Raw genomic sequence first — 25,277 nt, forward strand, 5'->3', positions numbered from 1 at the left:
TATATGGAGCATATTTGTGCAGTAACTCAAGTGGAATTTTGGCAGAACTCTCAGACTATCATACCTCTCCTGTTTTATTTTCCATCGCGGTAATCGATTCATCACTGAGCCTCTGAATCTCTAACGTAGCCTACCTTTCTCTTCTGTCAGCCTACTCGTAGCTGAAAGGGATGTAATGACCCACTTTCTCTCCCTGTCCCTCGGCAGCTCTGCCGCTTACCACGTTTGACCACCTTGCTTTGGTCGACTACAGTTTGCAGCTGCTGTTAATTTACAGGAGCACTGTGCACCCCTTTTTCAGCTCTGAAGCATATATGACTAATCACACCAGTCATTTTAAACAACTTGAGCTCTCTCTGGCAATAAATCACCTTGATACGTGCTACTGTGCCTATAATAGAGCTGCATTCAGGAGGGAGGACTGCAGGGGGAACTTTGGGAGCTATTCAGTACTTTTGGTCAACACACTATTGTGAAACAAACTCACGGACTGGGACATATTGTTGTTCGATGCGTTTGTTTCTATGATCTCAACAAAAATCAAAGTGAAAACAACAAAGGGTTGTATTTTCTTTATACAGCAGCTCGGGGAATAGGATTTTTCCCCAGACTTTTTGCTTAAAATTAAATATTTTCCTTTCTTTTTTATCTTTTTTTGTTTTTTGCAGCTATAACTTTACAAGGCACAAACTTATGTGCTCAAGCAAATGTGACATCAACCTGGGGTGAAAATGAAAAGCTGCTAACATACATTTAACCAATGTTTGATCTGCTTCCAACATTTTGTGCACCGTCAAAGATCTGTCTACCTTGTACTTAACAAGATTTAGCCAAACCCTAGATAAACAAGAAAGAGGAAATAGTGGCTTTTTACTTCACCTCAATAACATGTTGAAAAAATGGCCTCCAAAATGGCCAGGAGTATATATTTTCTTTATCTTCACCTGCCAACTGTAAGAGAGAACAGAGGGACTTCACAAGGCCTTTAAAGATGGTGTGAAAACACCTTTTTAGGGCTCAACAAATGATGCAACATCCCTCAAGTACCACCAGCCAACATGAGAAAGAGTTTCCACAGTATCAACAACCAGTAGAAAGTAGTAAAGAAAATGAATAGAAGTTAAACTACACAAAGGCGTGGGCTTTGACTGTGTTGTGCAATTTTCTTTCTCCCTCTCATCATATTGTTCCATGTTGTATCTTCCCTTTGTGCCTTTACCTGGCTAGTAACCCCTGTGCCGAGCTGAAGAACAATCTGCTGCTTATCAGGAGAGCTGAATGAATCCTGTTGCTTATTGTTATCTCACAGACTTCAACAGACAAAGGACTGCAAGCAGTAACTGCAAGCCTCTGAAGTATGAGGCAGCCAGTCACAAGGTGAATGACCTCCAGTGGATCCGTCTCCTTGTCGCTCTGCTGGTTTTCAGCCATTCCACCTCCTAATAAATCAACAAGAGCACACTCTGCTATCCAGCAGCTAAGTGGCATTTAAGAAACAGCTTGTATGAGCTGTAAGGCTGCAATTTGGATCATTTAGACACATGGCAAAATTTGGGCAGATGAATGGCATTCACTGCAACCAGAAAGTTTTGAAGCCACTAAAGGAAAAAAAGTCTAAGTAGCATTTTGTAAAAAGTCAATGAAGGCTGAACTTTTGGTGGTTCAAAAGGGCAAAAATGCTTTCCATTTGCTCGGGTCTACTCAATATTGGGAATGTGACACATTTTAAATTCCCTGGCAATTTACCTACAGATGACAATAGATAGTTGCCTTGCTATTTATCAGCAGTGTGTGAAGTGCATTATTTGCGTGCCAAGATATACAAAAAAAAATGTGCATGGAAAGCAATAAAAGCCGGTCTACATTCAGCTTTCTGCAAAAATGCCGAGATGCTACAAATACCATTAACAGCGGCTTCTGCAGACTTCCACGGTTTAGTTATGATGATCAAAGTCCGAATCGCTACAACAAGAGCGCAAGCACCTCTGTTCTTTTATCATAACACACATGATATCCCACCACTGCTTTGTCTGTGCCTGATAACATACAGAACAAGGCAGCAATGCCCGTAACAAGGTAGACCGTTAGAACAATTCCTAACAGAGCTTCTGGAAGACATACAGGCTCATAATTGTTCAAACACTGTTCACGCCATGCTTCTGCCTTGAAGACACAATAAAAGAGGGAGTGATAGTCCAAAGCAGAGACACTGGGCTATCACACTGGGACTATTGGTACTGATGAGAAGCTCTTGGTTTGTTGCCATGGCCCCTGTGTGGGTTGCATGTCAGTGCTGCTCTTTTTAATAACGCTGAAAAATACTTTGAAGACCCAATGGGAGAATACAACACATTATGCTCCCAATGGTCTGGGTCCGTCTTTACAGCTGAACATTGTCTCATGCTATTAAAACAATTTGACTCTGTTTTTCAGTTATTAGGTAACCTACATGGTCCATCACGGTCAGCCACTAATGAAAGACATGCAAATGAAGCACTTTGAAGGAGCTAATTAATGTATTTCAGTGTTTCTGCCACTGGTTGGGAGTAAAACATTAAGAGAGGGAGCTGACAATGGGTCTTTTCTTTTCCCTCAGAATGAGGTAAATGAGCAGGTTTTCTCTCAATGTCATGTGAGGCCAAAAGGTTTTTTTAGTTTACACATCTAACACCCTCCTCGATGATTAGCCAATGTCACTTCCATTAACAACCAGTTAGTGTCCAATTGAGGTCAAGGGTTTGAAACTGAAGACACTTATTGATGATTTACTTAGAGACTAATTAAGTCGCTTTTGCAAAGATTAGAGTTGACAACTTATTAACTACCATGAGATTTACTGTATTTGTCTGTATGAGGTGGAAGTAGGGTGGACCTTTGACTACATAAGATCTAGGTTTCCCTAATAGATTTATTTTTATACATACACATCATTTCCAAGACAGGTTTTTTTTTTACGACTAAAGGAGCAATATAATTGCATTTGTGTCATCAGCACTGATTCAGTGATTCGGTAACATAGCTTTTACTCATCAAAACAGTATTTTTCATACCGGTAAAATCCATAGACTGTATATAAGTGAACTTAGCCACAGTGACATCACCCATTGGTTTGGCAACTACGGTTTTGAATCCCGAGGTGTGCATTTTGGCCTTTTGCCATTTACATTTTTTGTTGCCAACATTTTGTTTTCTTTTTGCAACCAGAACTGACATGAGAGGGTGAAGCTAAGTGCAACCAAATGCTGAATAAGACATTTTTAGTCTCCGATAAATGTTACAATTAACTTTCATAAACTGAAGACACACTATGAAAGTTAGTCGTAAAAAAAGACTCCCAGAACGTGGTAGCTAGCTGTCAAACACAAGGTAGCCACGCCCTAAAGCATACCTTGCTTTGTGTTTATTTTACTCTAAATGTGACTTACTATGAACATCATGCTGTATTGAGGAGTACAGAAAAAATGATAGAGTAGTACAACTTAACAGAAACGCAAGCAGAGTAAATAACGAAGTTTTGTCAGTTGCATTGTGTTTTTCAAGACCCAAGTCCCTGTACTTGTGGATTTAGCGGGAAACAGAGCGGCAAAACTGTCTCAAAAGAATCTACACAAGATGGGGGAGATTCACAAATGAATTTCCTTTGAAAAATATACAAATGACGATAGACAAGTTGTAAATTACGGTAAAGTTCGGTAAAGTGCTAGTAATGTTCCATGCTCATTAGCAGTATTGACACTAATGTACACGATGTGTGTCCATGTTGTTAGTTCAACTTGTTCTCCTTTGTGTCTCTGTGTTTGACACACAGTATGTGGTCATGATTTTTTGATGTCGATAGATGCCTAAAGAGTCACTTCATGCTTAAAATGCCTCATATTTTGAAGCATCTGAATGTACAAAGTATAGGGCTTTTTCTTTTTCATACAGCGTGGTGGATGTGTAGTTATCCAGCACTCATCACAAGTATGATGGATGACAGCTGCTGCTCGGCTGCTGTGTCTCATTTGCCCAGAAAATGTACTTCACCTTGTCATCTGACGGTGATAAAGCTTGTCAAGATCCTTTTCCTGGTAATCATGGTGGCAGCGGGACTGACCCGCTGACCTGCCTTAGTAGCTACGACGTGAATGGATGAAATGGAAAGGTTCAATTTGTGTTAAATGTAGGAGGAGGATGGTGGTTATTTTTGATTTTTCTGCTCACTGTGAACGCTGAAGCACAGCTTTCTTCTAACCAGTTACACAAGGGGTCTCAGACTCCTTAGAGTACAGTCTGTCCTCTGGGCTTTTGTCTCTCGCTGAGATAATGTGGGGCTCATTAGCTGTCTGGCGGGAACAAATAATAGCCTGGGTGAAATGTTGCAGGATTTAATTAACAACAATGCTGCCGTACACTACATATTAACATCAAAATTAATTCTTACTGAGAAATACATTTTTACACCAGGACCGGGGTTTTAACATCCTAAGACAAGGTATGTGTGTATCTTTACCAGTTTACACCTCTAAAAGTGCATTACATAAATCACTGGATAAGAAAACTGTATAATAGTTTTTAATTTCTTTACTGATAGATATTTGATTGCTTTGATATTTCATGCATGGTTCTTATTATTTTCTGTATGAATGAACAATTCCTCTGTGCCAAAATGGAGAAGTTTTTAGAAAAAAAGACCACCTTCCTATACTGTGACGGCCTGTTGTGCCTTGTTTGCTCGTCCCTTGCACGTACGCGGCGCCGTCCACTTAGGCTAAATGGCCATGGCCCTCCGTCTCTTGACAATATTGACATTATTGCTTTACGAGCATCACCATTTTTTCCATTCTTCGCCGTCAATGTTCTGTCCAACTTGTACTTAACAAGTTGTTTTGCTTTGAATAAGTCTAGCTACTCTGAATCTTTACAGCCTTTCTAACTTGAAACTACAGTTTTTTTATTGAGAATTTTTGACTTATCAGGAAAAGCACAGGTGTAACTAATAACATTGATAACTTAATGCAATGCATTAATCAATAGTGTTATTATTTACCAGCACAATGGCAAAAATAACTTTAAATTCATGTATGTGTTCACAAGAAAACGTTTAAATATTAAAGTTCTATTTTAGAGCCCTCTGATAGTGACACATCCTTTATTTTTCCTTTTTCAAACTGTCACGAGAAATTAAAGTGATACCATCAGTACGTCTCAGTAGGTCAGCCCACTTGCTGCATTATCCAGTATGTTGGCTAATCATTTTTCATTCCTTGACTTATGGATTCCTAACATCTGGAATGAATACATCATCATTAATGAGGTTCATTATAGCTCTAAAAACGAAGCTGTCTGGCTTACTTTGCTCATTTCCTGAGTAAACACTTGAAGTTTCACTGGATGATAGATCTCTCGCTAAAAGTGTGTTATTTTTTGCTGTTTTTTATTTATTTCCCCCAAAAAAAGAGGTTTAATAAGCCTTGCAGGTCTGGATGCTGTCATTATAATTAGCTAACATTCCAACTTTTAGAGCTGTTACAAGTTCTAATTTTCTTGCATAAAAAAAGACTAATCAGCCGAGGTTATTCAACATGAAGTGTTAGACTGAGCACCAGACAAACCTGAAGGGATGACGTAGATGCCTCTTCTCTCCTTACATATTGAGCAAGGTGACTAACGGCGCAAACTCGCAAAAAATCAATGCAACCCCTTAATAAATGGTGGCTGGTATATAACCAAGCCCTCTGACATTTCAGACTTTTTGTGGGGAATAGAGATTTACAAATTTCTAAAATCATGATCCATCAGAGTATACTGTATACCGACATAATGGCAAAAATATCTGATGTATAACTTCAAATACATTGAGAGAGTACAGATGAACAGAGTATTTCCAGTCTGCTGTTCACCTCTCTGCCTCAGCATTGCGGCTGTGAATGCACGCTGAGGCTATAAGCGGTGCAGACTTACTGGGCGAGTGAAAGTGGATGTGAAAGCTCAATCACATTCTAAATTGTAGAACAGAGCAGAGGAGTCTTCTTGGCAGTCACAATGGTGAGAGAAGAGAGAGGAAAGAGAAACGAAAAAAGTCTGGAAAGAAAAAGGCAAGCATTTGTGTCTGTTAACCCACCACACTGTACGTACAACATGCTGCACATGAGCTGCTGGTGGATTGGCAAAATTAAGTACAGGCAATTAAGATGCTGATCTTTTCTACACCCACATTATTCTAGCTTCTAAAAAGAGAATCACAGATGCACTAAAGTGCTGTTTATGGAACAATAAATAACTCCCGGTGGGCTTTGCAGTGCTGTCACGCTCTCTGTAGCAGTCACCGTCCCAGAAGAAGGCAATGTGCCACAACCGCCATGAAGCCTTCCTACCTCAGGCACTCCACTGGCAACATTTTAAAACAACTCTCTTTTGTTCTTCCCCGTCTGCATCCCCTCCCTCCCTCCCTCCTCCTGACTGCTCCCCGAGTCGACGGCATAATGCATCTTTTTAGGAGGGAACCCATAGCGGCCTAATTTAACAGCCAGGGAGAAACACCAGTGAACACTATAGCCTGCTAATGAATGAATGGGCCTGATGTGTAAAATCAGAAAAGATAACAGACTGAGGTGCAGGCCCCCCAAAAGAACGTCTTGCTAAACCAGCTGTTTAGATAAGCTCTGTTGCCTCCCCAGAATAATAATTCCTCTACACAGGTCTGAGTAAACAAACAGTGGAAGGAGAAGTTAGCACTGTCTTGTTTGGTTCTTTGAGCCAAAGTAAGAAGAAAAAGGACAATGGAATCATATCATGATCAAATCTTGTGTCTCTCTCCCCTGTTGCATGTTGACATCTGGACACTGAGGGGACAGTTGGGTATACACAGCCTATAGCAATAAATAAACAAAGGGGCGCTCGGCCTTGAAAAGCCATACACCTGTGACCAGCGGAAAGCAGCAGGCGCAGCAGTGTTCATTAAAGAAGCCGGTCCTGACAGTGAGGCATTTAAGAGGCCATCAGGAGCGACAACTCAGCAGCTACCTTGGGCCCGGAGAGGGAAAGGCATCAAGGTGAGCAATGCAATTCCAGCTTGAATAATGGAGCACTTTCCTCAAGTCTGACATTCATGTATTTCACAGGCAGTTTTGCCAAACAGACCAACAACACCTGTGAGCTCTTCAATATTCCACAGGAAAAAAAATGGTTTACAACGTTTACAGGTTCACATTTACTCTGTTGCCTGGCTGCTGGTTTGCAGATAATCTCGCTCAAAGTGGTTCATGAATTAATAATAGCACCAAATATGTCAAATCTAATATGAACATTTAGATTTTGGATTCTGTGCACTACAGACACACACAGCAGGCTTCCACGTCTAGATGTTATTCCTCACGATTTTTAAAAGTAATTTCTTCAAGGCAAACTATTCTCACTTTTCTCTTGGATTCACCAGCCAGATTCCTTTTTCACGGAGTTGCTGAAGTAAACTGGTAATAACAGAGGATTAATTTACAAGGAGGCAAAATCCCCCAGTGAGACTTGTGGCCCAGAACAATAACGAGCACATAGTAAACAGAAATTTGCCGTAAGCCAAAAGAGAATGCAGAGGCACCTAATCTACACACTGGAACACACCATGCACACCCACCCAAGCACAACCACGCCCTCACACACACACACACACACACACACACACACACCCACACACACACACACACACACACCGGCAGAGAAAGTGATGGCAAACTATCTTCCCCAGGCCTGTGTAACAACATATGTTTTCAGGTAATTAAAAGAAGATCCCAAGCGGTTATCGTGTCATATTGAAATACAATGCACAGAGCAAATTACCTTTCTGTGGTTATTTGTAAAAAAGCTGGGAGCAGGAGGTCACGTTGCTTCTGTAAACTGTGAGAAGGCATTCGTGGCTGCAGTCGTGCTGCGGTTTCCACTTTTAATTAGAAATGCTGAGCTCAAAGCTCTATGTAATGTGTGATATGCAATTTGTGTGTTTCTTTTGTTTGAGTGATGGCTAGTAGTAATTGTTTAGTGCAAGTACATGAGTTAAACTGTTGACTGGGCACAAAAGTAATTTAAGCATTCGTCAATATGCAATTCGCGTTTTGAGAGCGAGCGAGAACCGATTTTTAGCAGCAGAATACATTTTGTAATCAATGTTTTTTGTAATTAAATCTAAGTCAGCGTTAGGGTTTCCTCTGCTTGTTATCTCCAAAGCTGTTCGTTCTCAGATTTGTCGGTTTCAATCATTCACACAAAGTCTTGGAAGTAAAGCGACAAACTGATCAACACCACCTTTTTAAGTAACACTGAGTCCTTCATAGTGTGCTCCAGTGCCTCTTTCGTTTTTCAACTGTGAAAAGGATGTTTGCACCTCACAGTCTCAGGTTCAGAATGTTCAGAATCTGTCAAAATCTGGAGGAAGAGCAGATTTCAAACTGAGCAGGGACCACATGAGGAACTTTCTCTATAAACTTGTTTTTCACTTGTGAATCTGTTCCTACACACTCTTTTCTTTTGCAATGAATATCACTTATGTCGTGTGCTCACTCTAAAATGTGGTAATTAACACAACACGCTATTTTTTTTTCTCCATATTAGGAGTTTAGGAAAGCAAGAGTACAATTTTTCATCAGCTGACCAATTGACAATTCACTTTAGTACTATAATAGTGAGTGATGGTGCGTTAACATATGTTACATATGTAACCAAGGTTCTTTGAGGGAAGACACAAACCTCGCCACCTCAAATATTCCATATGTATCTTAAACTGGCATTAATTAAAATTCTGGAAAAAAGGATGTAGAAACAGCAAAAGATGATCATCTTATTAGGTTTCGATGGCAAAATTAACATTCATTTGGGGATGCATTTCTGTCCACCTGCGAATGTCAGTCCCATGTGCACTCTCCTTTTTAGCTCTGCTTCTGTCTACAACAACTCCTCAGGGAAATACCGAGGTCTTTGGCTGCTAAATGTACCAAACTGTTCACCAGCTAACTTTGTCTGTCAGCCTCTTAGTGATCAGCAGATAGTGTACAGTGAGTTTATCAGAGCTTTTTAATGAAAACAGCTGCCTGCTGCAGCTGGAAACGATGCTTTTGAGAGCCAAAACGGTAAAGTTGTGCACCGTAAAACCAAACCAATGAGCTGAAAGACAGTAAAAATTGCTCTGTTGTAGAATTGGATATTTTCAGTGTGTTTGTCACTACAAATGACTTCCCATTACACATACTCATTTGACGCATTGTTCATAGATAGAAATCTTGATTTGTGCAGTTTTAAAGAGTACTTAAGCCAACTTGGGGAGTTGGACTCTGTACGATACATCATGTTTTATAAGGAACATGCATACATGGTAAATCTTGATTTGAGCATGTTTCTGGGCAGCCTAGAGCTGGGCAAAGTAATTATAATCATTATAACCATGGTTACATATGACTCTCTCTGTCCTCGTTGTATTGATCCTAATATATTCCGTATGTTCAAGGACTCTAATGGAAGCACTTTACTTTCATTAATTATCACCAGAATGCTCATCTTTGTGCTCAAGTAAAAAAACAACCTCCACTCAACTGTTTCCTAAAATAAATGATTTCGCTCTGCTGGCCAGAGTCTATACATTTTGCCAGATGCTGCTTAGGATTAGCTAGTTAGTAAAGTGTCCTGCTGCATTGCACCCAATACCAGTTTACCAAACAAGCTGCCATGTTGATGCAGGAGAGCGAATCCATCCATCCATCCATCAATCAGTGTATCAATCCATCTCATTGTATACGGAGTAGTCTCCAGAAAGCTTTTCTGATGCATTGTTGAGTTTTACTGTCCTTCTGTGTGTGAGGGAGCTTCCTTCTCATCTGACAGACAGGTGATTCTCCTTTTGAAGTGGCTCCATCTCACTCACTGATGGGGAGGCCAGAGAATTAGCCTCTCCCTCAAGACCCCATTAAAGCAAAACCCAGGGTCTGCAGGTTTGATATTCATCACCTGGACAACCTCTGCCATCAACACATTTTGTACCACGTGAGAATGATCACAGCTTATTAAAATAGAAATAATGACTGCTCTACCTCCGGCATGAAATATTTAACAAGGACAAAGGAGATGGCTCAAAGGTGATTCATATCTATGTTGAAAGGAGAGAACATGGACAATACTGGCTACACAGGAAGTGCAGATGAACATTGGTTAACCGGAGTGTAGAATAGACTGTCAGTACTTGAAATGTGTATCTCAATGGAAGCAGAATGGTGGAAGAGGGTTTTTGAATGAATACTTGTTATAGGCATTACAAAGATGTTTGTATAACACAAAGGTACATCCTGCGCTATACATTTCCCTTTGTTCACCTCATGGCATGAACAGTACACACAAAGCAGAATTATGCATTCAGGTTTGAAATATACAGTATGTGCTCGATTTTACCCATCATTTCGTAGTCTTCATTTTCTCTCATTTGCAACTTATAGAGCTTCCAATATCTGGTTGTGAAATTATTGATGCCTTTTTCCCCCTGGCTTGTGTAAATTAGCTCTTTTTTGTCCCCTTGGGTAAATCGGGAAAGGAGCCAAGTGAAAACGTTGTCCATCAAGTGTGATTGAATTGGATTTCACGAGATTAATGTCCAGGACAAGTGTTTATCCCAATTACATTGCCAAGAGGTTCCAGTCCTGCGGCAGCCACTCTGGTCAACAGCAATTAAGGTCAGCTTTGAGTTATCAGGATCAGTCATTGTGAGAAGATGTTTACAATGTGAGCAGAAAGTAGATAAATGCCACAGGCCAACATTTGCAGCAGTGAAACATGGTTTGTGGTTTGGTACAAGAATTCATGAAATTACAGATCTGACAGCCAAAACACGAGCAGAGCAAAACACTGTCTTTCCATAGCCCACACATCTTTTAATCTAGCAGAATACAATAGAGACTTCAGAGACTGCCTTTGGCTCTTTGTGTGGCTGTCCATTTCCTTACTCGTGTAATTTGCTTTTTCTTTGAGAGAACCTGTATGATTTGCTGATGTGGCTTTCATCCGAGGAACACACTTACAACAGACAGTGGAAATAAGGCTGACGACTCGTAAACAGTTAGGTGATATTTAGTCTTACCTTCCCCAGACTGGGGCTCCACAGATATCTCAGGCTGAAAACACAGAGAGCCAAAACAAGGAAGACCAGAGCCAGAACCAGAGCCACTCGCTGGTAAGCGTGGTACTTGGTCTTCTTCTCTTTTGCCATCTCAACCTGCAAACAATATCGGTCCAATATTTTATATGGTGCATATATACATTGTATATGTATGCTGTATAAATAGCCCAAACTACCATAACAATATACCTCACGGAGTGTTAAGAGTATGTTTAAGTTAATAGAACTAGGATAGTTAAACATTTTGGGAAATACGCTTTTTTGCCAAGAGTTAGATCGATACCATTCTGTTATATGTTATCATATCTGCTACATTATGTCTCCTTTGTTAAACAATATGTGGTTGGTTACCTCACATAATCCCCTGTCAAACCCCATTTTGACTTGTGTAGGGCTTAAAGAAACAAGATATGACGTGTTAATTATTTAGCTTTGCAGATGCTAAACTAAAACCGTTGCGAAGGGAGAGGAGCTCCTGATGAGGGAAATGTTTTTCCCCCGCTCTGTATTTCCATTTCATCTTTATTTTCATGTCCATCCAACCTGTACAAGTGCTCCAACTGTCATGTATCACTATTGGAAAAAATGAATTGGGCTTTTACAATACATTCAGAACAAGAGACGCCTAAAATATTCCCCCCCCACTTCACAACTCTATTTAACGAAGATATATGAGAGTGGTATCAATTCTCTAATCTAATTCTAAGCAAGAAAGCTTGTATGCTTATTTCCCAAAATGTCCAACTGTAACTTTAATTTGTCATTTTTAAGTCTGAATTTATACGTCCTCCTTTTTCTTTTCCTTTGCTTTTTATCAGTTTTGCATTTAATACAGATATGCCATTTGAATTGGTCTGTCTTGCAAAATGTATCCACCAATGAGGCTACTAATGACAAAGATATAACCATCCCCATGACAAGTGCAAGGAAGGACAGACTGCCACAAATGCCACAGAAAGGTTACATTTATTAAACTTTTCCTCGAATGAAAACTCTGCCCGCTGTAACTCCCTATAGGCTCAAGGCCACAAATTAATAAAGACAGGCTTTTGTTCCCCTGGAGCTCCAGCAGGGAGAAATGAAAGCTTCTCATTCACACTGGACCCCTTTGAAAGTCTCAGAGGACAACAGAAAAGGAGATATGTAAAATTAAAAAAAATGGAACCAACTTCAATTAGCAAAATTGGTGTTGCTTATCTTTGTGTCTTTTTTAAATGATGATAAAGCAGCTTTGATTTTCTATTGTGGCCGAGGCTGTTACAGTAGATTGGGCTGAACTTTAACAGGTTAGTCTTAAAATAATATGTAGGAATCATTTTAAACTAATAGGTGTAAAATACATTTCACATAGCCTTTTTATAACCTATTTTATTGGTATAGGTGGCATGATGTCCGTGAGGAAATAGCATACAGCAATAATGACATACAGTTATACTGTGCGCTTGTTGGATTGAATTTCTGATTGGTAAATCCATTAGCAGCACGCCTTTGGGGAAGGACAGAGGACATATTATTCGAGATAGCCCCCCTAAAAAACGGAAACTAAACCTTTGCAATTAAAGAATTCTAACATTGTTAACATTCTTTATTTGCCATTTTAGAGACAAACCGAAGTCATAATGAAAAACAGAGTCCAACAGGCTGAGGGCCAGAAATTTCTTTTATTGTGAATTTTTTAGAGTGAAGGAAAAAAAAATAATGGCTGAAATCCTCTGCTCTCCTGTGGCAGGTTGCATAAGCAGTGGAAACTTAACCAGAGGACAAACCTCTCCCCCTGCCTGTGCTTTGAATCCCATAGAAGGTGGGCTTGAGAGACAGACAGACAGACAGACAGACAGACAGACAGACAGAAGGAAATAAAGGCATGGATGGAGAGCAGTCTGAGAGCACAGCACTCGCCAACTAGTGTTTAAAGGTTTAGGAGTTCAGAATCAGCCAGTCAATTCCTCTTGGGCTTTGTGAGGAAAAGTGCCTAGAGCCCCCTGCTGATATCATGCAGGGAGGAGGCACTTCCTCAAGAAAAACAAAAAAACAGAAGAAGCCTACATATCCAACAAGCCGAGGCAGTGTTATATCACACTGGGGTATGCTCATATAAGCAGTCACATTCCTGTGAAAACTATTCTGAAATATGAAGCAACAGGGGATTTCTTAATCATCATCATTCTCCATCCATTACCTACAGTGTAGTCATAATGAGTATGTAGGAACACTTGCCTTTTCTTTGATGGACGTTAAATGTTTTTTCTTTCATATACAGTACAAAAAGATAATACTGTGCTGTGGAGGTACTTAACTTGTATATTTGAATGCTGCTTGCATGTGGGAAGGAAGGATATTCTAGATATGAAGCAAATGCAATGGTTCAGGTGAGACCGAATATAAGAGTGGAAATAAAGACAGGAAGCCAAGGTGAAAAGCCAAAAGGAATTAGATTGAGAAATTACTATTCTGAGAAAACTCAGATCACTGAGCAAGAGATCAAGCAGCAGCTTCTTTGAGATTTCAAAAAAGAGAAATTTTAACATTTTACTTCAAACTTACACCAAAATATCACAGGATCCCCCTCCCCACTTTTAAACCCCCATTGCTGCCACTTACACTTAATTTATTGAGCTGTAAAAGTTAAAGGGAGCTCTCACTTTCTTGACACTGTAGTGACCTAAAATGCTGCACAGTATTCATGAAGACACTAAATGTTAGAATTTATTTTACATATTCTTTTTTGCAATTACAATAAGTGCGATAAATCAAACATAAAAAGAAAAAAAATGCACTCACATCTTTCCACAGAATCTGTTGACTGCTGGATTTACTGCTGGCCTCCATGATGCAAGCCCACTGGAGGAATCTTTCCGATCCTCTTTGCTGGGGAAAATACTAACATACTGCAGGGCTAAGAGTCCCCGCTTCATTCCAGTGCTGTAATTTGGGAGTGTGCTGAAGGGGAGGGGAGTTTCAGGTGGAGTGGAATTACTGAAACATTTGCGATACCCATTAAAAGCAAGGCAGATGTCTTCCCCGCCTGCCTGCTCCCATTTCAAAGGTGGGAAGCCATGAATGGATTCAGACTGAAAGACAAACCTGTTGAATAAATTACATACTATACTTGGATGAAAATATAGTGATTCAAAAGATTCCTGCTTGGAGGTCACAAAGTTTGCATGTGGAAAAAAGAATGAAATGTATCCACATAGTACAGATGCTGATGTTTTTAGCTATATTTTCTGAAGTACCAAAAGCAGTTCGAAAACCTGCTTTCTGCTTTCGTTCCCCAGTCAGTCAGTCTGCACACTCTGCAACAAACAGCTACAGTAAACAAGAGCTGAGATGAATGAATAGCAGCATAACGAAAGATCCGACCTCAGAGAATGAAAATAAATTGCAAATGTTCTCATATAAGTAAAAGAGAAATGAATAAAGTATAGTATGTCGAAAAAAGTCAAAAAAGATTAGTGTCCCATGTTAAAGTCAAAGTAAACATATTTATACAACATATAAATACTTTTCCTGCACCAATACTTAAATAATGTTGAGTTTTTTTCCTTTAAAAATATTATTTCATCTACTCCTTCTCTCTCACAAAAAGTAAAAAAATAAAAATGTATGCAATTCATTTAAAAAATATTAAACTGCAGGATGCAAGATGTTTCCATACTTATTTAAAGTGTCAACTTCACACTAGTGTAAATTGTATATTGGTATCCAAACTAGTTGTAATGTCACCAACAAGAGTTCTTAGAAACAATCACTGCAGCCTCTTGATGGCATGGACCTTGTCAGTAAGGGTCGGGCCGTTGCACGTCGTAGTCTGGTGGTCCGAAGTGCTGCTGCACCCAGACATGACCCTGATGTGGGCGACAGACTGCTGTATGGGTCCTTCAGGGCTGCTACTGCAAGCTAGCTGTTGCATTGGCTAACACAACTAGCTATCACTTGACTTAGAAAGGGACATTTGACTCTATAGGCCGAAGTAAAATGGATTTTTTACTACTCGTTCAGATTTTGCATGTTATAATTGATTCTATAATATGGTATTTTTTCTGGTTGTTGATTGGTAACACTGCAAGAGAGGACATTTTACGTGTTTTGGCCAATCAAAGATTAGTATGAAAATGGATCATGTTTAATTGACAGATGAGGTCCCATCCGGAGTGAGGACAGCCGGAGTGAGTTCATCCTCCTTTGCGCCCCATTAGCACTTTCTTGCCTGTCCTACAGGTGTCGCTGTTGAAGCATTTTGATCAGAATTTCAATCATTTTTGTTAAATGATACTGAGAGTTGGTATACATTTATTTCGACAAATAACTTTTTAACTCTTGTCACTCAAAAATAAAGGAGGAGCATCCTCCACTGTCTTCTCTGGACCAGCCTTCCCTGCTGTGCAGTACCATTAACAGTTTTTGAAAATGTGGCTGTGACTCAGGGAGGGTGTTATCACACCTGCAGTTATTTTTGCGTTTGGTCAGAGCTGCAGTTTTTGTTTGGTAAGTTTAGGTTTATATTATTCAGCTTTAGGTTAACCATAGCTTTTTTTGTGGTTATATTAACATGACATTCTGAAAGGTGTGTTTCCAGTCCCTGAACAGTGCAGTCTGATTGACTACTTTGCGCTACGATTCATCTGTAAGTAAGTTAGACAGAAGAGGCTGGGAGAGAGAGATTCTGATAATGACATATGATGAAGGTCAAGGGCAGGATTCATACCCAGCAGGTGGGGCTGGCACGGTACATCATGATACCCTGCTGCTTTCTGTAATTTACCTTCTCAGGTGTTCAAAACAGTTACATAAGTAAAATCACACCAGTCAGGGTTGTATTTTTCTAACTCTATCGCTGACAAGAACGTAAATATTGGGACGGTTCTGGATTTAGTTCAATGCCAACATTCTTTTTCAAAGTTTTGCAGTCCAGGTGAGAGATAGTACAACTAAAGCATGGTTATGGTATGGTTAGGCACTAATCAATTGGTTAGGGTTGGGGAATGATTGTGGTTACGTTAATGATAATTGCAGGTCTGCCACAGGACTCAAACTCAAGTCTCCCTCATGAAAGTCTGACGCACGACGGCACACTCCTTCCTGCATTGACACTGGACATTGGCATTTAAGATACTGGACTGATGTTTCAATTTATCTTTCTTTTATGTTTGGCTTTTCTGTGAGTCCAATGTCAACAACCATGTCAAACCAAATCTACAGATTTACAGATCCGGTCTGAATCCTACCACATGCAATTGTAAATGGTCCATTACAAAAGGAATTCAATTCTGTTTAAATAAAGGTTGGAAAATGGCAACTAATAGTTGAGCAATAACAAAATAATAGTAGTTTATATTTGTGATTAGCTGATTCAGAGTTAACTCGCTACTTGGAACCTCAGTATTTTGTGTACTTTATTGTGAAGTGTTACCTAACGCAGTGCTTTTCTGACACACTGCACTGCGTAGCTGACAGTATCTTTACAGCATGCCACCTGTTCATTTGTTTTAAGACACACAATGCCTGTTTAATTCTATCTTAACATGTCATGTGACAGGGAGCGAAGGATACAGCAACAAAGCGCACCTGTGTTCAGCCTATTTATACGAACCACCTGCCAGTCTTTTCTTTGTTTCCTCATCGCCTCAGATGGTTTACAAAGCAAAAGCTGATAAAAAATGATTTGTTGTGAATCCAGATTATTAAAAACACAATATCACAACCTAAAAGTTCCACTTCACACCCAATTTACAGAAGTCAATACGATCTGAGGTGGAGCATTCCGGGTAAAATTGGTCAACCTGCAAGCCTTCAGTGTGGCAGGCAACATTTCAGCACATATTAAGTCTGTCAGATCTGATAGCTGTGGGACCTCGTCAGCTCTTTCCCATTGATATAAATCTTCACAATTACCGTGACATTTTGCTTGGGTAAATCAAGCGGCGGGTCTTTCAGGAAAAGTGTTGTGTCAGCAGCATGGTTGAGCATCCTGGGACCCTCTTTCCCCCGATAGCATTCAGCGGCAGGCTGGGGCTTTCACACCCGCAGAATAGAATAAACAGCAATTTAGTTTGGAGTGCATACCAGATACTCACAGATTAGAGCAGAGGTTGATGGGAGCAGCCTTAGCAAACCAGGAAGAATCACAAAATAAACATTTGCTCTATCCTCTTCGTGCTTCAGGCCTGATAGCTTTGATAGGAATGTTTCTCCCTTGTATTTGTCACATTTGCAAACACAGACTGAGTGCTGTGACCAACAGCGAGGCCCATTACAAATCCAACAGACCAAGTTAGATCCTGTGAGTTTTTTTCTTTTCTTATTTTATTCAAATAGACTGTTTTCCATCAGACAATGGCAGTTTTGCTCAAAATGACTTGCTGTACTTCAGGCAGGCGCTGCCTCCACAAACTTGCAGAGTCTATTCTGCTCTATTTTGCATTGGCCATCTGGAAAAAAGCTGTTCCTTGTTTGCTTTCCTTAACTCTTAAGCCAGCCTCCAAAGCCTTGTCGAGCTTCTGTCACTCAGAGAGAGAGCTGTGATGGAAACCCACACATTTCCCACGTGCTCATCCGCATTCATTAACAGTCCCTTACCACATGAAGGGAGACGGTCACAGCTACAGAAAGAGAAAAAGAAGTGGAAAGAGTATGTGTATGGGAGATAGACATACAAAAAAAAATATAGAAAAATTGAGCAGGACTGAGAATTTATTTGTCTCTTTCTTGCTTTCTTTTTTTTTTCTGCTCCTCCGTGGATTGAATCACACGTTTGAGTACAGAAACTGGATCCATGCAGGTCAAAAGATGACTCGTAATATTGTGTGATTTGATTATCTGACTCCCGGCTCAGTCTGTCATTACAGAGGAAGGAGAGGTGGGGCTAGAATGTGGTCAAGATGAAGAGGCTAGTCGTGGATCCTAACGTGGTCTGGACGAAAGATCAGACAGCCTCCATCCGTCATCTTTCAAGATCGTGCTTCAGTGACTCTAGGAAGGAAGCCGGCACAGGAAGTTTACACAGTGCTCCGTTTCCCAGGAGTCACTTGGATCTTCAACCGACTGTAGCGAAGGCCTGACACATCGTGCTGATGTACTACTGCAAATTCCTAAGTGTAAAAATACTTAGTTGAGGCCCAGTAAAGCAGCAATAGTATCTGCTTTTAATGCTTGTCGAAATATGCATCTTCAGTTAAGGTTCATTTGCAGTATTTATTGTTAATTGGCCAATTTAAGTCCATCACAAAAGTCTTTGCCTGCTTTCTAGTTTTTTGGGCTTAAAGTTCCCAATTTAGAAATTCTTAACGCCTCCCTCTTGATCTTACAATAGCCAATGTTTTATAGCCACTTTAAGGCTCAACTTCTCTAAATCTCCTGTTGACAATTTGACACCTTCTGGATTCTTATTTTCGGGAAGAAATGTGTTTTAATTTTTTAGGAATTGCATTGAAGCTCACACTGATCTGGACCTCACTGTGAACGCATTCTTATAGTAAAAACTTGTTAAAGTAAAGATGATGTTGATTTCATTCATTCATAATCTCTCATTGGCTCCTATTGTCCATGGCTGACATTAAAGTTGATGAATACAAACAAGAGTTTGAGGGATAACTATGCACCATCTCTATAGAGTTCCTTTGACATACTGAGAAACTAGATGAATAGGAATGTGGATTATGCCCCCTGCAAATCTTCACCAAGTTTATTCACTCATTTCCCAAATCACACCTTGAGAGTAAAGCTACTTGCTGGGGGATTTTCTCAATTTCTTGCTTCATGGGACAGGTGTATTTACTTACATAATTGTATTCCTCATCCAATTTATAATGCGATTAAATATTAATACAATTCTGAGTTTGAAGAGAGGCAGATCTGTGAAAATTATCTAGACAGCAATATTGTGAAATTGTTCTTCTTGCTTTGCAACTTTTTCAATCACCCATAAATGGAACAGAAGCAGTGAAAGAGAAAATATTCAAACGGTATTTCAACAAATAAAACACTCTTGAGAAGATAAAAAAAGGTGCAGGTATTTTTCACTGTCGTGATCTTGACTCATCTCTGCTGAGCTTTGTTTAGTTAGTAGAGGAGCTCTCTGGGGGAACATTGAGTGGTGTAGTCAAAGTGGAACCCTCCTGAATGAGCTTTGAGCTTCAACTTCCCAATATCCACACATGTGCGCCACAGAGTCAGACAATAGAGCCAAACCCAAGTCTTCGCCAAATCGTAATTACCTCTGCACCCTGCAGAAGCAGACCAATTGACTCCTCTAGATGGATGACAACAGGTAAAGGGCAGTGATTAGCCGCAGGCCTCGGAAGCTTTGTTTGGTGCAGAGGGAGAGAAAATTCTCTATATAGGGCAGAAGATATGCTTCACTTATTACGCGCTTATTATTCTGTGGACTTATTATGGGCACAATTCTGCTCAGTACTGGAAACTTTGTCACCGTCGGTCGGTAGTGCACACACACACACACAGTCTTGTACATCTAGATATCAAGTTGTGTGTGTTGTCTGTTACAGTCGTAGCATCCTGACCAATTACCCAATGATTTGTTGTTGATTGTGAATACCTATAATTGATTAATCCTGAATTACTTACCATAATATTTCATTTTCTGGAATCATAGTTTGTCATTAGTAAGTCAAGCAGTCATTCACAATTAATGAGCATTGGACAGCAATTGCTTTTTGTCGATGTGGAAGAGAAGATTAAGGATATTTTGTGTGCACACAGTGACATGATAAACAACCTGTGACTGATGTTCCGGTAACAAAAAAAGTCTAAAAAAGGTAAATGAATTCTTTCTGAATTATTCTTGCAGACAATATTAAAGATAAACTCCTTACACATTCATGTAGGCAAACTGACCTTTCAAATTTAGTGTTGTAAAAACAAACGCTCTGATTTACTGCTAGTGAGAGACAGCAGCCTAATTACAACCATCTAGGTGATAAACAATTGGCAAAAATGAATCGTGTACAAATGATCCACGCCCATGTAATGGAATACTACCTAAAGTCATTTATTTTAGGAATATTGATGATACGTTCATTAATAAATCAGTAGTTAATTGTTTGGACCCAATGTGTTATTGGAAAAAAAAGAGTAATAAATCTAAATAGAGTTCTGCTTTACAGGGAACACAGTTATAATTTATTACAAGCTTTGTTTTCATGGCTTTCAAGCATTGTACATATAAAGCCTTAATAAACAGTATTTTTATAATAGTTATGGATCAAATGACCAAATGGGGTGCCTTGTGACACACCCACAGATAACAATAACCTAAAGTTAAGAGCTAAAGTGAGAGTGAATACACAACTCCAAATGAATGGTATAATGTTGCTCTATAACTACGGGATGTGTAAACAATGTGATAGCATGTCAGTGTTGTGTTTACAGCTTGTTTCCTCTGCCCCTAAGTGGCCAAACAATTAGTTATTGCTGCTTTAAACAACCAAAAAAGGAGGAGGAGACCTACCTCTTCTTCTGCTATTACTAAAAAGTTGCAATGCACTTGATATAACTAGAGTTAGACTGAAAGTGTCACTGCTACTTTTTAACTGCCAAGACTGATATTGGAACTCCTCAAAATGTTTGTTTTGTGTAAATTAATTCATGCTTTATTTAATTGAAAAACACATTATGTCTTTAGATTTCTGTTTAAAGTAGTCTTTCAGACAACAACATTTAATCGAAACGGAGTCCATAGTGTTACATTACAAATGTAAATAGTATTTCTTTCTCAGATTAAGATTAAATACACAATTCTGCGCTATATGTGTCACGTTGAAGAACAATAATGGCAGTCACGTATTTCTAGGTTTATCTAATGGCAGTAAAAATTAAGCTTAAGCTAAATCAAATCCAATTGCCTCTTAAATTAGGAATTAAATCTACTCCGAAAACAATTCAGCCTCCTAAATCACCATGTTCGCACAACACATGCAAGGATTGGAAGGGCAACGGTTTTTATCAATTTAAAAAACACGTAATGTGTGAGATTTGGTCAGAGTGATCTTATTGAAGCATAAAGCAACGTGTCACCGCTGACACAATGTGTGAAAGTGAACGCTGAGCTACTGAAGCGAACGACGATTAAATGATCTGTGAAAACATCTTCTGCTGTGATATCGCCAGTACACCTGTTGGGCTGTGACAACAGGAACGCACAGCAGCTCTCAAACTGTGATCTCACATACAGGCAATGCAGTAATACAATGGGGTTTATCTGAGATCTAGCATGATAATGCACACAATGTAGTGAATGTGAGCAATCTGTTACCAATCTGTTGTCATTCAATTTGAACAAAAGCCTCCATTGTGAGATAATACAGGCAGAGAGTGTACACAAATGATCTTACAGCATGCATTAATTGGATTATGACATGCAGCTATCACTAGCTGAAATCTTAATCCCCTGCAGAGGACACATCTGGATCTCCAGTGATAAAAGTAAACAACTGTTTTGTAAATGATGCCAATAATTTCCTGGAAACAAAAGTTAAAATAGTAGGAGGTGAGCAGCACACAGAACATTAAACCCTCCAGCGGCACAGCTCCTGTGAAGGGGCTCAATGGGAAGAGGGAACTGGTTCCCAAGCAACTACTGGTGATTCGCTGTGGGGAACTGCAGAGGTCCTATTGAAAACCGGACCATGACAGAAATTAACCCCTCGCCATCTCAAAAAGATCCTTTCTTTCTTGTGCAGTAAGTATACAGTATATTAAGTAAATGGTCTGACTTACAGTGTTTTGGATGAAGCCAGATGTTGACTTCAATCTATTATTCTTTTAATTCTCCCTGCTGCACTGCAGGGTGTGCACCTCAAAATACGTCCTCTGTTGCCGGCCAGAGAACCAGGCAAATACTGCAGCAAAAGTACAGCTTTCAAATAAGAAGTCGGTAAAATAAATAGGATGGTTGTTATTGTTGAAGTGACAAGCCCTTTTAATGGGTCAGCCTTTAACAAGTAAAGTTAAAGTTGAATGTTGAATCCGGTCTCTTGAGGTAGAGTGACGTAAGCGAGACGAGGCAGAACAGTAAACAGCAGTGGCAGAGATGGATTAACAATGTTGGCTCTGTTGATGAAGCAGTGTCTTCTGCTTCTGCAGAATTCAAGGGTAAACACACGAGGGGAACAAACATCTAAACTTAGAGCAAATCTCCTTTGACCTTTCATCTGATCTATCCACTACCTCGGCACCCAGAGAGCAATGGTCCCTGTTGTGTTGACGACCAGATTAAAGATAGGTATTGTGTACAGTGTTCATAGAGGTATTTGGATCCTTTACTTAAAGAATGAAGGCAGTTTAATGACCCAATATTCTATTGATCCTTGTCTACTTTTATATTTTTTTCTTCAAAATAACCCCCTAATTGTGTCCAGTTGACCCCCATTAAATCTGTGAAAACTCTATGATGTACGCTGGTACACTCCGCCCCCAAATAGTGAGGCGTTAGTCGCTCTTGGACACAGTGTGTGCATGTGGTCCACCCACAACCCATGGTCTCACTGTCGTGGTCCTAAGGCTGGGGTGGTCAAACTACTCTGAGCTCTTTTTTAAACGGGCCATTGGGGAATTAAAACAATTTTTTATTTTCAAATAACTTGCACAATAATTACATTACACGTCAAATTTAAACACTAGATGTCCACTAAATTAGATGAAATCATCTCTGTCTTAAACGCTTGGCACAGAAACCAATATTTGACCATTTCTGCCTGTTTTGTTTGTTACATCTTAATATTTGACATTCAGATTTCTTGCAATGTAACTGGAAAAATACACGTCCTCAGAAAAGACAGCACTGCTCCTTCGTACTTTGGATTTGGTGCTGTATGAATGTGGCAATGCTTTTGGCAGAAAACTCTGTCTTTCCTGTGACATCTGTTAAAAGATTCCCTATCTGTGATTGAAAGCATCTGCAGAAACTCAGATCTGTCCAGTAAAGAGCTTCCATAGCAGGCAGAGCTCTGTGTATGTCAGTTTCTATCCATATCAATTCTACATGTAGTAGTGCACCTTCACTATGTGGTCTGATCTATGTCTTCATTCTTTTGATTTAAGGAAAATAACCATATTTTATTTGCAATGGCATTGGTAAAGTTGTTAATCAAATTTGATTAATGTAGGCCATGCTTTTTCTTTTTAAACTGTAAAGATAAATGAGACGAATAGGCCACAAACCTTCATTATCTTTGTGCTTATAAGCAGTGGGGCAAAATAGACCTATTCATTATGCATTCATTATCATGTTTTGCCGCTACAGACAAGGTATTTTTTAGACCGTGGACTATATAAATGGACCTTTACTTTCTGAAAACCTTAATTAAAAGAAGGGCTCGAAATTATTTTAATGTAGTCATTTTTCTCTTCCTTTTCATCAGAAGAAGCCAAAGACAGCACACAACTGTATTTTAATTTGCCGGAGGGGAATAATTCCCCTCATCAATGTGAATCACGCACACAGTTAAAATGTAATATTTGCTATTCTTGTATCTATGTTCAGCTTTTCCCAACATTAGGGAATTCGCTGAAGGGTGACACTAGTAAAAGAAGAAACCTCATCTAATGCTTTCTATAGCCAATAATGATGTTTTCTTTATTTTAACCTGTAGTTTTCACCTAAAACTATAAGTAATATTAGACACCAAGAAGTTTTGATGTACAGAGTGTACTTACTCACTTACTTAATCATGGCATTTTGTCAGATTCTGTATTAGACTCTCAAAGTATTACCTGAACTTTTAATGGACATTGGTTATGAATATTTGATCAAAATGACCTTCGTAGAGCTATTACAAGAAGGTAATAAAGTGTCTGGAATGGCAGCAGTGCAGTAATAGTAGACTTTAGTGATGAAACAGCAACAGAAAATTCAGTGTTTCTCCAATATCTTGTGATGCAACACTGAAGCCAAAAGAACAAGCAAGAAAATGCTGCTAACACATACACATAAACACATAATTTTAAAGAAAAGTTGAAATGATCATTGTCTCCTGCGTGTTCAATGAAAGCAAGACTAAAAGCTTGTGGATCACTGTATTTTTATCAGATTGAATCAAATCTGTTGTATCAAATGAACATTTTATACCCAGAAAATAAACATAAACATAATTATAGACTGTGGTTGTGAGCAGATTCAGGGACATGACGTGACATGTATTAACGGTTTATACACATCCATAGATCGTTTGTAAAGTGTTGAAATCTAATGAAGATATGTTGAGCCTGAAGATTCATTCTTGCAATCGGAAGTAGAAGTTTGTCGAAGAAATTCTGAACTAAAGGTCCACTTATTCGATTTCTTCCAGAGCTTTCAGCCTCATCTCGTGCTCTTCATTAGCGGCTGGAATTTGCTCATCATGAAGAGTGAGAGAATGTTATATAAATAAATACTACAATAAATGTAATTACTTCAATATCTAAGTCAGTAAGTCAATATTATTTTGTACACAATTAAAACTGTTATTTTTTGTATCGTCAATCATTCCCTATTAAACTAATACAATTATTAAATTAATACATCAACAAAAACGTACACATTTAATTAAATATACTATCAATTACATTAGTGTGTTACAAGCAATTTTAGAGCTGAAACAATTCAGCCATTAAATGAAAAGTCAATCAACAGAAAATTAATCTGCAACTAATTTGATAATTCTTTTTTTTTTCAAGCAAAAATGCCAAACTTCTTCCATATTTTTTAATGTGAGAACATTTCTCAGTTTCATATTATAGCAACTTGAATACTGTTTCTAAGCTATTTTCAGACTTTACCTTCTTCTCTGGGAAATTGTATTTGGTGTTTATATTTCTTATTTTGATAGAAATTTACATTTCCTATCAAGAGAAAAATCTGCAGATAAAAAAGTTGTTTAATAAGCCATTTAAGATTTCAATCATAAATGCCTAATAATTGGGTTAAAATAAAACATTACCCAACATCCTACACACTACAAAATAAAGGTTTTGTTTATCAGGAAATCAAAACTTCAACTGTAATACGCTGAATTTTTGCCTTGAGGCAGGACGTATATTGTCTTGCCCTCCTCCTCCTCAGTTGGTAAAGGCTGATAAAGTTGATGAAGGCTGCGGCATCTTGCTTCCACGAAGCAAGAAAACACAAATGCTGATGTTCAGTATGTTTTTG

The 25,277-nt window shown here is 39.0% G+C and overlaps 1 protein-coding gene across 1 annotated transcript in view; it reads right to left on the minus strand.

Annotated features, from left to right (window-relative positions):
- The window catches only part of tnmd (tenomodulin), a 43,849-nt gene extending 29,848 nt beyond the window's left edge, over window positions 1-14,001 (minus strand). The window contains exons 1-2 of the mRNA XM_079167477.1: window positions 13,910-14,001; window positions 11,090-11,224 (exon numbers count right to left, since the gene is read on the minus strand). Of these exons, the coding sequence (XP_079023603.1) occupies window positions 11,090-11,224; window positions 13,910-13,957 (183 nt within the window). The 5' untranslated portion in view covers window positions 13,958-14,001. The remainder of the gene's footprint in view (window positions 1-11,089; window positions 11,225-13,909) is intronic.
- Window positions 14,002-25,277: the final 11,276 nt, after the last annotated feature.

The sequence above is a fragment of the Pholis gunnellus genome (genome assembly GCF_910591455.1).
Source record: "Pholis gunnellus genome assembly, chromosome: 10".
Taxonomy (NCBI): domain Eukaryota; kingdom Metazoa; phylum Chordata; class Actinopteri; order Perciformes; family Pholidae; genus Pholis; species Pholis gunnellus.